General features: G+C 45.8%; 1 protein-coding gene across 9 annotated transcripts in view; it reads right to left on the bottom strand.

Annotated features, from left to right (window-relative positions):
• UPF2 (UPF2, regulator of nonsense mediated mRNA decay) overlaps positions 1–12,347 on the bottom strand; it is a 126,833-nt gene that overhangs the window by 43,645 nt on the left and 70,841 nt on the right. For all 9 annotated transcript variants that reach the window (XM_025202318.1, XM_006022148.3, XM_006022144.3 and 6 more), the window contains 3 exons: positions 11,515–11,718; positions 10,206–10,481; positions 8,646–8,829 (listed from right to left, as the gene is read on the bottom strand). In XM_025202318.1, the coding sequence (XP_025058103.1) occupies positions 8,646–8,829; positions 10,206–10,481; positions 11,515–11,718 (664 nt within the window). The remainder of the gene's footprint in view (positions 1–8,645; positions 8,830–10,205; positions 10,482–11,514; positions 11,719–12,347) is intronic.

The raw sequence follows: 12,347 nt of genomic DNA, 5'->3' as shown, positions 1-12,347 counted from the left end.
CATCCTGAGCAGTGCTAAATTATATTAGGTCACCATGGCTTGAAATGCTGCCCACTGAACAATATAGGAACTCATGAACCTTTGGCTTTTGATTAATATCATGCATGGTTTGTACTATTTATAAAGTACGTAAAAAAGTGCTGCTTAAAAGTGGGTTTATCGAGTACCTGTGCTGAAACTTGCAGCAGGTTCCAACAAAAGTAAAAGGCATCAGTTCTGGATGAACCAAGTCTATGGGTACCCATAATAACTTCCCTATATGCAAAAAGACATGTTTATTTCAAGCCAGTCTTTTCAAATCTGCCCCTCACTTCCATGTTTCATAGTTTCATAGTTTCAGGGTCGGAAGGGACCTAATAGATCTTCTAGCCCGACCCCCCGCCAGGGCAGGAGAACAACCCAAAAAGGTAGGGGCCAGCACCACCTCCCTTGGAAGTTGGTTCCAGCTCCTAGCCGCCCTGACTGTGAAGTAGTTTTTTCGGATGTCCAATCTGTACCTCCTCTCCATCAACTTGTGCCCATTATTCCTTGTTATGCCAGCAGGGGCTAGGGGAAACAGCGTCTCCCCCAAACCCTTCTGGTTCCCCCTAGTGAGTTTATAGACGGTCACCAGGTCCCCCCTCAGCCTTCTCTTGTGGAGGCTGAATAGGTTCAAGTCCCGCAGTCTCTCACTGTAGGGTCTGCCCTGTTGTCCCCGGATCATGCGGGTGGCCCTCCTCTGGACCCTCTCCATGTTGTCCACATCCCTCCTGAAATGGGGCGCACAGAACTGGACACAATACTCCAGCTGCGGCCTGACCAGCGTCGCATAGAGGGGGAGGATCACCTCCCTGGCTCTACTCGAGATGCACCTGTGGATGCACGACAAGGTCCGGTTAGCCCTGCCAACCATGACCTCGCATTGTCGGCCCATGTTCATCTTGGAGTCAATAATGACACCAAGATCCCTTTCCGCCTCCGTGCTCTCAAGTAGGGAGTTCCCCATCGTATAAGTGTGCTGCTGGTTCCTACTACCCAAGTGCAGCACCCTGCACTTGTCCGTATTGAAACGCATCCTGTTCCTGTCTGCCCACCCCTGTAACCTATCCAGATCCTTCTGCAATCTCTCTCTCCCTGCTAGCGTGCTCACCTCCCCCCAAATTTTGGTGTCATCAGCGAATTTAAACAGGTTGCTCTCCACCCCAACATCAAGATCGCTGATGAAGACATTGAACAGCGCAGGGCCCAGGACCGAGCCCTGAGGGACTCCACTACCCACCTCCCCCCAAGTCGAATATGATCCATCCACCACCACCCTCTGAGTGCGACCCTTCAGCCAATCTGCAATCCATCTGACCGTGTAGGCATCTATGCCACAGTCGCCTAGTTTACTAATTAGGATGGGGTGAGAGACGGTGTCAAAGGCCTTGCTGAAGTCCAGAAAGACTACATCCACCGCGACACCTGCATCCATGGCCTTTGTGACCTGATCATAAAAGGCAATCAGGTTGGTCTGACATGATCTCCCCCTAATAAATCCATGCTGATTGCCCCTGAGCATCATCTCGGATGCCGGCCCATCACAAATGTGCTCCTTGATGATCTTCTCAAAGAGCTTCCCCAGGATTGAGGTAAGACTGACGGGCCTATAATTGCCCGGGTCCTCCCTTTTCCCTTTTTTGAAGATGGGGACCACATTAGCTACCTTCCAATCGTCTGGCACCTGGCCCAAGCACCACGATCGCTCGTAGAGCCGTGCCAGGGGCCCTGCAATAACCCCAGCCAGCTCCCTCAGCACCCTGGGGTGGAGAGCATCCGGACCCGCTGACTTGAACGCGTCCAGCCCCTCCAGAAGCTCTCTAACCCGGTCCTCCCCAACCTGAGGTCTGAAGGCGATCCCCTCGCGTCCGGCTTCTATCACAGCAGGGAAGTCCCGGTCCCTGCACAAGAAAACGGAGGTGAAGAATTGGTTAAAGAGGTCCGCTTTATCCTCTGACGCAACCACCAGATTGCCCCGCATATCCTGCAGGGGCCCCACATTACCCGGCGCCTTCTTCATCCTCCCAATATATTTGAAAAAGGACTTTTTGTTATCCTTAATCCTGGACGCTAATCCGAGCTCTATCTCCGCCTTGGCCTTCCTAACAGCCCGCCTGCAGGCCCGAGCAGAGGAGGTATACTCCTCTTTGGAGATTACACCCCCCTTCCACCGGGCGTACGCCACCCTTTTGGCAAGCAGGCATTCCCGGACACCCTTGGTGAGCCAGGGGGGCTTTTGGACACTCCTGCCCGCCTTGCTTCTTGTCGGGATGGACACCCCTTGGGCCCCGAGTATCGTTTCCTTAAGGAACGACCACTCCTCTTGGACGCTGAGTTCCTCTGCCCTCAAGGACCCCAGTTCCTCTCCCACTAATCTCCTCATCTCACTGAAGTTGGCCCTCCTGAAGTCTAGGGCCACCACCTTGCTGCGGGCCCTTGACACTCTACGCTGGATGGTGAATTCCAGCATGCGATGATCACTATTGCCCAGGTGGTCAAGAACCTGGAGGCCTCTTACCAGGTCGTCGCCTGCGGCCAGGACCAGGTCCAGCAGGGCATCTCCTCTGGTGGGACTGTGCACCTCCTGAATCAAGTGGAGGTCCTGCAACTCGGCCAAGAACCTCCTGGAGCGGTCCGTCCCGGCTGACTGCTCCTCCCAGCAGATGTCCGGGTAATTAAAATCGCCCATGACAACTACATCCCTTGCTTTTAGTGTCTCCGCAAGCTGGCCTGAAAATTCCCTGTCCAGCTCCTCCTCCTGATTGGGGGGTCTGTAATAGACCCCCACCGTCAAATCCCTCTCGCCTTGCCCCCCCTGGATCTTGACCCAGAGCACTTCAGCTCGCCCTTCCCCTGACCCCATTCTGCTGGCAGAGGATGTGTAGTGCTCCTTGACATAGAGTGCCACCCCCCCGCCCTTTTCTGCCTTCTCTATCCCGCCTGTACAGCCTATAGCCCCTAATGTTAACTGCCCAGCCATGGGATGTGCTCAGGAAGAGCACGGTGTGATGGGAAGGGGCTACAGGGGCAAAGAGCTGGGGTGGGGGGGGAGGTCAGAGGGCAAGGAGGCCACCTGACACCCCCCCCCATTTTATTTTCCCTGCTGTAGCAGGAGGAGGAGGAAAAAAATTCAAGGCAAACCTCCAATAATTAAATTCTATACCTGAAAAATTATAACACATTTATACATTTTCCATATATAGAATCTAATTATTGGGGGATCATCTTGTATTTGAGTAAATATGGTATTTCACAGTGTCAGCTCACTGGTGAGGTGTTAGATACTTCACTATAACAGTTATAACATACATGTTCTCCTTTTCGGGGATTTTATAGACAGCAAAGCTAAGTCATGGAATCTCTTTCGCTGGAGGGTTTCAAGAAGAGGCATCTGTCTGGGGGGTGTCTGGCGGCATCTGTCTGGTGTACCCTGCATCTCTGCAAGGGGCTGTACTAGATAACCCTTGAGAGCTTTTCTAACCCCAATTCTGTATAAATCTATGCTATGAATACAAAAGTAAAATACTTGGCTTTCACAGCATCTTCTCTAGATTAAAAAAAATACATTTCATGTGATCCAGTATTCCCTTTCACTCGCTCTAAAATAAAGCATCTCAAATTGTACATCCAAGAATGGAGCAACCAAAAATAACTTTTGAATATTCAGGTGTAACATAACTAAATTAGCCAAACTTCATAAAATGCATTAAATACTATAGTACTGAACTGTACTTCATAGGAATCTGACTAAAGTTGTGGCCATGCTCACATACTCATTCCCTGCTGCTTTGGAGTTTCAAATGATCACTTTTCATAGCAATAAAGTAGACCTACTTCCCCTTGAGAACCACTGCTGCTCCAACAGTCAAGCAAAAGGGCTGCTGTTGGGACATACAATGTACCCCTGTGTCTCAGGGCTAAGTATTCTCTTACACTGTACAAAATCAAAACAGTCACATAGAAGCAGATAGTCATTTCAAGTTTGGTCCGATCCCTCATTCAAATGATTTAAAAACCGTTTCCCACTAAAAGCATTCACATCCATCAAAACAACGTTCAAAGAGATGAAGAGAGAACGATAAACAAAAGACTTCTGGGTCCTACTACAAAACACAGTTATAATAGCAAATTGGCAATTATCCTACAGCACAGTTTTAAGTTAGCAACAAGTGGTATGAGACCCATCATGGCTGCTCATTCAATGCAATCTTTTGAAAAAGAAAACCGGTGATCAGCTTTGTCGGGTGCCAAAATGAACACAATGAAATGCTGTTCTCCAAAGCTGCTTCTTACTTCATAGGCAAAGAGATTCTTCAAATGTACTGGACATAACTAACCTAACAATAAAGTTTTAAAGGTAGAAATAATTTCACCTGCAAGAGGAATTTCCCGGTATATTTTAAAGGATGAAATGAAAGTAAATATAGTAATAAATTGCTTTTTTGGTTGAGTTTGAGTGATCATGAAATCTACTAGTTCAGGTTACTCCTTACCAAGGTTTGTTTCTCACTCTGACTTCCTTCTCAGTGTGCAATGACTAAGGAAGACAGCAATATTAAACTAGTATCATGAAATACTAAAGTGAACAGCCCAGTGAAAAAACTCAAAATGTTGTGACACTAATTGACTGCTGCAAATAATCACCCTCGGGTTAAAAGATTACTTGAGAACTGAGATGATTTAGTTAGAATCAGAAAGGATCAAGTCCTTCAATTCTACAAATAACACCTGTAAGTGTAAAAGTCTACAGGCAAAAACACTGCAGAAAGACAGGGATTCCACTAAGAAGCTGAATAAATCCATTCAACAAGGACTGAGTATTTTAATAACCAAGAGCACTGTATGAAGGAAGGATTATTTTGTCCCCATACTTCCAGATAGACACACTAGGTGCCTATACCCGTATTCCAGGGCCGGTGGGGGTGGGTGGAGGGGGAGAAGGATTATTTTAAATAGAGTGGCTCTCAAGCACCTGCGACGTCATATGCATTCAGCATCCCGTGTTTCAAAATGGCAGCAGGTGCGCCACCTAAAACTCATTCAATAAGCTTCAGTTAAAGTGCACCCACCACCATTTTGAAGCACAGGGACGCGGAACAGATGTGACGTGAAGGCTGCTGGTGCACACTAATTAGCATGCTCCAGCAGACTTGATTAATCTCATCTGCTCAGATGCGTGCTACTTAGCATGCATCGGAGCAGACATCCAGCACGTGTGTAGGTTTCCACTAACAGTCGAACTAGGGGTATCAAACTCATCTGCCCCTATGGGACATATGAAATGGTATGGCACCGGTCCGTGGGCCACATCAGTCCCACAAACTGGCTTTACACTTGGGATCTGGAACCACTACCACTGTGGAGCTATGCAGCATGGCCCTGGAGGCCCAGAGTCAGCACTGTGTGAAACACGATCCTGAAACAGCACACAGCCACACTGGGGATGTGCTGCTCATGGTGGCGGCTCTGCTAACCTAGGACAGTGGTTCTCAACCTTTTTCACACTAGGACCAATTAGCATACCTAACAGCTTGCCGTGACCCACATCCCCCCAGTCCCCGACCCATGTCTCTCTCTCTCTCCTTCCCCTTCCCCTCCAGCTGCTCCATCCAGCCCCCTCCCTCCCTCTTCCACTGTCCTGCTGCATGCTCACCATGCCCCTGCCTCCCTCCACTGTGTGGTGGCTCCATGCAGAGCTGCTGCTCAGCCAACTGGTCCCCAGCCTGTACTGGTGCATGGGATTGTTTCATCCTAAATGCTGGACTTTGCACTTGTCCTTATTGAACCTCATGAGATTTCTTTTGGTCCAATCCTCCAATTCGTCGAGGTCTCTCTGAATCCTAGCTTTACCCTCCAGCATATCTACTACTCCCCGCAGCTTGATGTCATCTGCAAACTTGCTGAGAGTGCCCTCTATCCCATCTTCCAGGTCGCTGATGAAGACATTGAACAAAACCAGCCCTAGGACTGACCTCTGGGGCACACCAACTAGACATCAAGCCATTAACTACTACCTTCTAGCCTGACTATCCAGCCAGTTTTCTGTCCACCCTACAGCCCATTCAGCCAGCCTGTACTTCCTTAGCTTGCCTGCAATAATGTTGTGGGACACCATGTCAAAGGCCTTGCTAAAATCAAGGTATACCACATCCACTGGTCTCCCCACATTCACACAGCCAGTCATCTCCTCACAGAAGGCAATCAGGTTGGTCAGGCATGACTTGCCCTTGGTGAACCCATGCTGACTGCTACTAATCACCTTCTCCTCTAAGTGCTTAGAAATGGATTCCTTGAGGACCTGCTCCATGATTTTTCCAGGGACTGAGGTGCGACTGGCTGGTCTGTAGTTCCTCAAATCCTCCTTCTTCCCTTTCTTAAAGACAGGAACTATATTTTCCCTTTTCCAATCATCCAGGACCTCTCCCAATTGCCATGAGTTTTCAAAGATGACAGTCAGTGGCTCTGTAATCACATCAGGAAACTCCCTCAGCACCCTTGGGTGCATCCTGTCTGGCCCCATGGAATTGTAGATGTCCAGCTTTGCTAAATAGTCCCTAAACTGTTCTTTTGACACTGCTGGCTGCTCACCTCTTCCCCAAACTCTGTTGCCAAGTGTAGCACTCTGGGAGCTGACCCTTCCCACGAAGACTGAGGTGAAAAAGGCATTGAGCACTTCAGCCTTTTCTGCATCCTGCCATTAGGTTGCCTTTCACATTTAGTAAAGAACCCACAACTTTCCCTGATCCTCCTTTTTTTGCCGACATACTTGTAGGAACCCTTCTTGTTCCCCTTCACATCCTTTGCTTGCTGCAACTCCGATTGTGCTTTGGCCTTCCTGATTTCATCCCTATATGCTCGAACAATACTCTTATAATCCTCTCTAGTTGTTTGTCCAAGTTTCCACTTCCTGTATGCTTCCTTTTTGTGTTTTAGCTCATTGAAGAGTTCCCTGCTATGCCAAACTGATCTTCTGCCATACTTGCTAGTCTTCCTGCTCACTGGGATAGTTTGTTCCTGCACTCTCAGTAAGGTTTCCTTAAAGTACAGCCAGCTCTCCTGGACTCCTCTCCCCCTCAGACTGGCCTCCAAGGAGATTCTGCCTATCAGTTCCCTGAGTGAGTTGAAGTTTGCTTTTCTGAAGTCCACAGTCCTTACTCTGCTGCTCTCCTCCCTTCCTTTCCTCTGCATCCTGAACTCAATCATCTCATGGTCACCGCTGCCCCACCTACATTCCCCACCAATTCTTCCCTGTTTGTGAGCAGCAGGTCAAGAAGAGTGCGCCCTTAGTTGGCTCTCCAGCACTTGCACCAGGAATTTGTCCCCAACACTCTCCAAAAACTTCCTGGATTGCCTGAACACTGTTGTATTGTTCTCTCTGCAGACGTCAGGGTGACTGAAGTCCCCTGGCAGTATCACTGGTGCACACGCACACGAGCAGCACGGGGTAGTAATCAGAGGACTAGATAAGTCTCGGTAATCCATCCATGACATCACAGATCCATGCACTGGGCAAGTAGCAGAGCTCCTGAGACAACAGGTCAGGTCGATAGATGGGAGTTTCCACAGAAGAAAGTCTCCAACTACCACCACCCATCACTTCTTGGTGAAAGTGGTCTCAATTCTTCCCACCTTAGGGAGGCCTGGCCTGTCCTCCTCCATCAATGAAGTGTGCTCCACCTCCTCTATTGCTAGGGCTTCATATCGTTCTTTAGGCAAACTGCTGCAGGTGGAGATGAAGACTTCAGCTTCCTACCAGAGGTCACAAGCTTCCAGTTTCCATCTTCCCGGGGCTCCACGTCCCCTCCCTTCTCTAGCACTCCCTTTGGCAGTCCTTCCTCCACAGTCTTAAAGAGTCTCGTTCAGCATTGAACTGATGAAGTCCTCATGGCAGAGGATACTTCAGAGCCTTGCCACCTCCTCCTGTAGCTCTCTTCCCTGCTTCCTGAGGGACGCAACGAAGAGGCACTGCTCATACTGTCCCACCTGGCTGTCACTGGAAGGCGCCTATAAGCCAGAGTCTTCAGACTGCCAAACCAGAACCTGGGTGGAAAACTCAACAGTGAGTGGTCCTGCCTGGACAGGCACCTCACAGGTGCAAGCAGTGGCAGTGGTTCTGGCAATGAAACCTCCTCCATTTCTCTGTGTTGCTTAATCCACTGCCTTGCTCTTGCTACCTCAGACCTTCCCAAGCAAATTTGTGTGCAAAATGGCCTGTTTACTGCTCCTTGGTCCCAAAAGGTTTATTTTTCCCTGCTTCCTCTCTCTCACTGAGCTTAAAGGATCCCCTTCAAAGAGGGGAGCAGCAAACTGACCTGCGAACTGCTTGCAAACTGCTTCCCTTGTTTGCTTGCTCCCTGGTCACTCAGGGAGTCTCAGTTCTGGTACATTAGAAAAGTTAAAAGTTCCTGGGGGGTTTTCCTCCCCCATCTACAAAGTAGACAAATCACCTTCATGTTCGGTGTTCTTCTAATTGCCTCAAATTAACGTAGTACATGGATTAATTGTAGATCAGAAAATGCAAAAAGGTAACAGTGTCCAAATGAATCATAATATCAGTAGGAAAGAATACAAACAAGTACAGGGGTTAACATGCAAATATCCCCACTTTTTCCCCAATTGTTTCTTACCTAGTTTTATTAAGAATTCTCGTTCCAAGTCTTGTACCTGCCTGACAGCTTCTTCCAGAGAACTGCAGAGCTTTATCTTTGGTCTCAGGAGTTCTAGTGTATCACTGATCATATAATCAATGTCAATAGGAAAGGGATGATCTTTTGTCCAAACATCCAAACTTTTCTTCCACCAAACGTATCTCTGAAATATAAAACATCCTAACACGTTATAGAATATATGTGCATAAACATGCACACAATATTGCATTCTGAGTTATTTTATAACAAACATTAAAGACCATGTATAAGCATGCAACTTATTACAAACATCTTGCGTAAATATTTTAAAATAATTCAAAGCAAACCCTAAAACAGAAAATCCACATGACATCTTGAAGCATCAGTCCAAAATTTAGTCACATATTTTGATTATATAGGTTATATACAGCTTCATGAATGAGCTGTAACAACCGACAATGTGAATTTTATGGCCATGGGCTCATTTTACTAGAACTGCTTTGAATTATCAAGGTAGTAGACACTGGAAGTAGATACTAAACATAAACAGCTTTTTAAGCTCAGGTTCTTTCAGAGCTGGGCACCTAGTGACCTCCGAGCCTCTGACAATGCCCCCCACCTTAAATGTTTGGATCAATATGGCCAAATATCATTTATTTAAAAAAAAGAAAGGATGAAGTTCATCATATGTTCTAACTTTAGATCAAGGCAGATTTAGTTTCTGTCTTTGTCAAATTTTGCTTCTTTCCAAATTTGTATCCTCCTATTATGAAAATCCCTAGAGCAAGGTAGCACATGAACCTTTCAGAACATGGTATGTAAAATGCAAACTAAAACTGTGCTCTTACTTATACAGATGTACTTAAGAGAAGGATTTAAACAACAGGGTTGCAAAAGAGTACCTGAAGAGGGTATGAACAGCAGGAAAGGCAATAACATGCAAATGGGAAGGAACCTGGCCTGACTTTCAGCCTTCCAGGTCTAACCATCTGATCAAATGTGATATGGACTTTTTGGAACTCAAACACTTGAAAACTATAATATTAAACAGAATCATTTCCCAGCTTAACCACAGGCTGATGAACTGAGTCAATATCTAGGCCAACATGCCAGAATGCTGGTTGTCACACAAGTCTAATTCCTCTTTTAATTGCCTTGTTTTCCTTCCATTTTTGTGCTACTTGAAATGGAAAAAGAAACTATAAGCACAGCAAGACATTTATACTATGAATATATTTCAAGATAATTCACTGAGTTACCATACTACCATCTAGCTATATCTGACATCTAAATATCATTTTAAAATATTACACGCACTAGTTCAGAGTTCAGATTGAGATCTCAATATAAAACATTTAAGGAGGTGCTTAATTTAAGGATGTGAGTAAATCCCAGTGATTACTTGCACAATTAACTTAAGCCATTGTGAAATGCACTGTTGAACAAAGGGTTCAAGCAATAGATGTAAAAAATCTAAGCACACTATGAATACATAAAATCGTATGTAAATATAAAATACCTGACACCCAGGTAATTGTAAACATAATAGTTTATTCATACCTGAAAATAGACAAGGAAGCAGTCAAGTTTCCGTTTGCTGGAACCCCTGTCAAAATACTGCCCACAGGTATCAAGTATGGTGCAAACGAGTCTAATTCGGAAAAGGTGTTCTGGAGGGTCCAGTGGACTAGAACTACCATCAGGGTTCACACCAAATGATGTAAATGAATACAGAGTTCGAAATATTACAGCTGACTCTACCATTCGGTAATTGTAAAGTTCCCCCAGGAACTTGGCACTGCTGATCCGCCGCTGGTTAAACTTGGGCTGGTTAACCTTAAAAGAAAGCATCCAGATTTAAGAGTTTATCGTATTTATTTTTACACTTCTACACAAAATGATTCAAAAAGGGGCTTGGACAAAATCATGGAGGATAGGTCCATCAGTGAGTATTAAATGTACCACGTTAGGGCTGCAGCCTCAAAATTATGGGACTTCCTAAGCCTCTGAATGCTTGAAGTTGCAGGTGAAGAGAAGTAAGGGATTGATCAGTCTGGATAGCCCTACTTAGATGCCCTTTTCTGAAGTATCACTCAGACAGTAAAAGGAACAGAGACCTGTAGTCTGACTCAGTATGGCATTTCTTAGGTTCTTGCATTCAAAAAGAATGTGTTAGAGACTGTAAAACTCATTATAAAAACTCAAACCTACAAAGAAAGAAACTTGCTTTTAATAACAAGCAAACTCCTTGATATCTGGAACAGGCTACCCAGAGAAGTTGTGCACTCCCCATCCTTGGAGGTATTTAAGATCTGGCTACACAAAGCCTTGGCTGGGATAATCTAGTTGGGGATGGTCCCGCTTTGAGCAGGGGGTTGGACTGGATGACCTCCTGAGGTCCCTTCCAACCCTAATTTTATATGATTCTATATAATTTGCTGCAGTAAAATGTAAAGATACACTGAGTTTTTACACATTTCACATATTAAATAAATTTGGCCTATGAAGTACTGCAGGTAGCACTGGAACCTGGCCAGACAGTAACTACTTTAAAAGGTTAAATCCATTATCTGTATTATTCGAAATACTATATATCTGGTGTTAAAAAGCTTACTTCAATTGTGAGCTCTATTACATTATGGGCTAATCACCTGTAGCTTGAGACTTTAATACTAGATTTGAAAATCATCATAAATACAATGTAGGGAACAATTCTGCGTGACATGGAAAGAATTGTTCCAAGAACCTCTTCCCTTTTTTAAATTTTTTCACTTTTAAGATCCGCCTTCAAGCAAACAGCTGAAAACAAACACAAAAGTACACACACACCACACACGAGAGGTTACAGTTTACAAAGGTCATTTTTTACCTCCATTCCTAGTCGAATATCTTCTAGTACTCCATCCACCACATGAATGCCAACATCCTCTTGGTAAAGTACCAACCCTGCTAAGAGGTTGGCTACACAGTGAATACTATTATATTTCACATTCCAAATGTTGATCATGCAACATATAACATAGTCTTTCACTTCCGGGTCCTGCCAGGGCAGCTTGCGCATTTGTCTCAGGACCTAAGACAGGATTTTTTTAAACACAAAACAATTCAATAGGTAGAAGTTCAAACTATGCCATCAAAATTAAAGGAAATGTTGGGATATTTATACATAAAGAGCTTGTAATGGTCTTACAGGGTGCATACAGATATTTGGGGAGGTTAGATGTGTTAAAGATGGCCACCCGATCTTAATTGCTCAGGTACGGACCTGACACTTAGATCCCTAGTTAGGTTAATTTAAGTGCAAACTATACAGAAGTTCAGGGCAGGCAGATAAATCTAAAAACGGCCGACCCAATCTAAGTTAATAGCATCAGGCTATTTTTAGCCCCCTGGCTTCTCACATGCCCAGACAGACAATCTTCCTCCTACCTGCAGACCAACCAGCCCCTCCTACATCCCACTAATCCCCTCCCCTCATCCTGCAAGCTGCTTCTGGTGCTGGTTTTACCAGCATTCACCAGTGCCTGGATCCAGTGCCAGGATCTGAGGAAAATAAGTTGGGGTGGGGGAAGGGGCAAGTGGGAGAGGGTAGGGGTTGGTGGGGCTAAAAACAGCCCCTGGTTCAGGGGGTGGGGGAGGGTGGAGTAGTCCTCCCAGCCCAACTTACTTTAGATCGGGTGGCCTTTATTAAACTTGATCTAA

The sequence above is a fragment of the Alligator sinensis genome, unplaced genomic scaffold, assembly GCF_000455745.1.
Source record: "Alligator sinensis unplaced genomic scaffold, ASM45574v1 scaffold1216_1, whole genome shotgun sequence".
Classification (NCBI taxonomy): Eukaryota; Metazoa; Chordata; order Crocodylia; family Alligatoridae; genus Alligator; species Alligator sinensis.
Note: the sequence above shows the minus strand (reverse complement) of the source record. Positions and strands in the feature narration are given on the sequence as shown.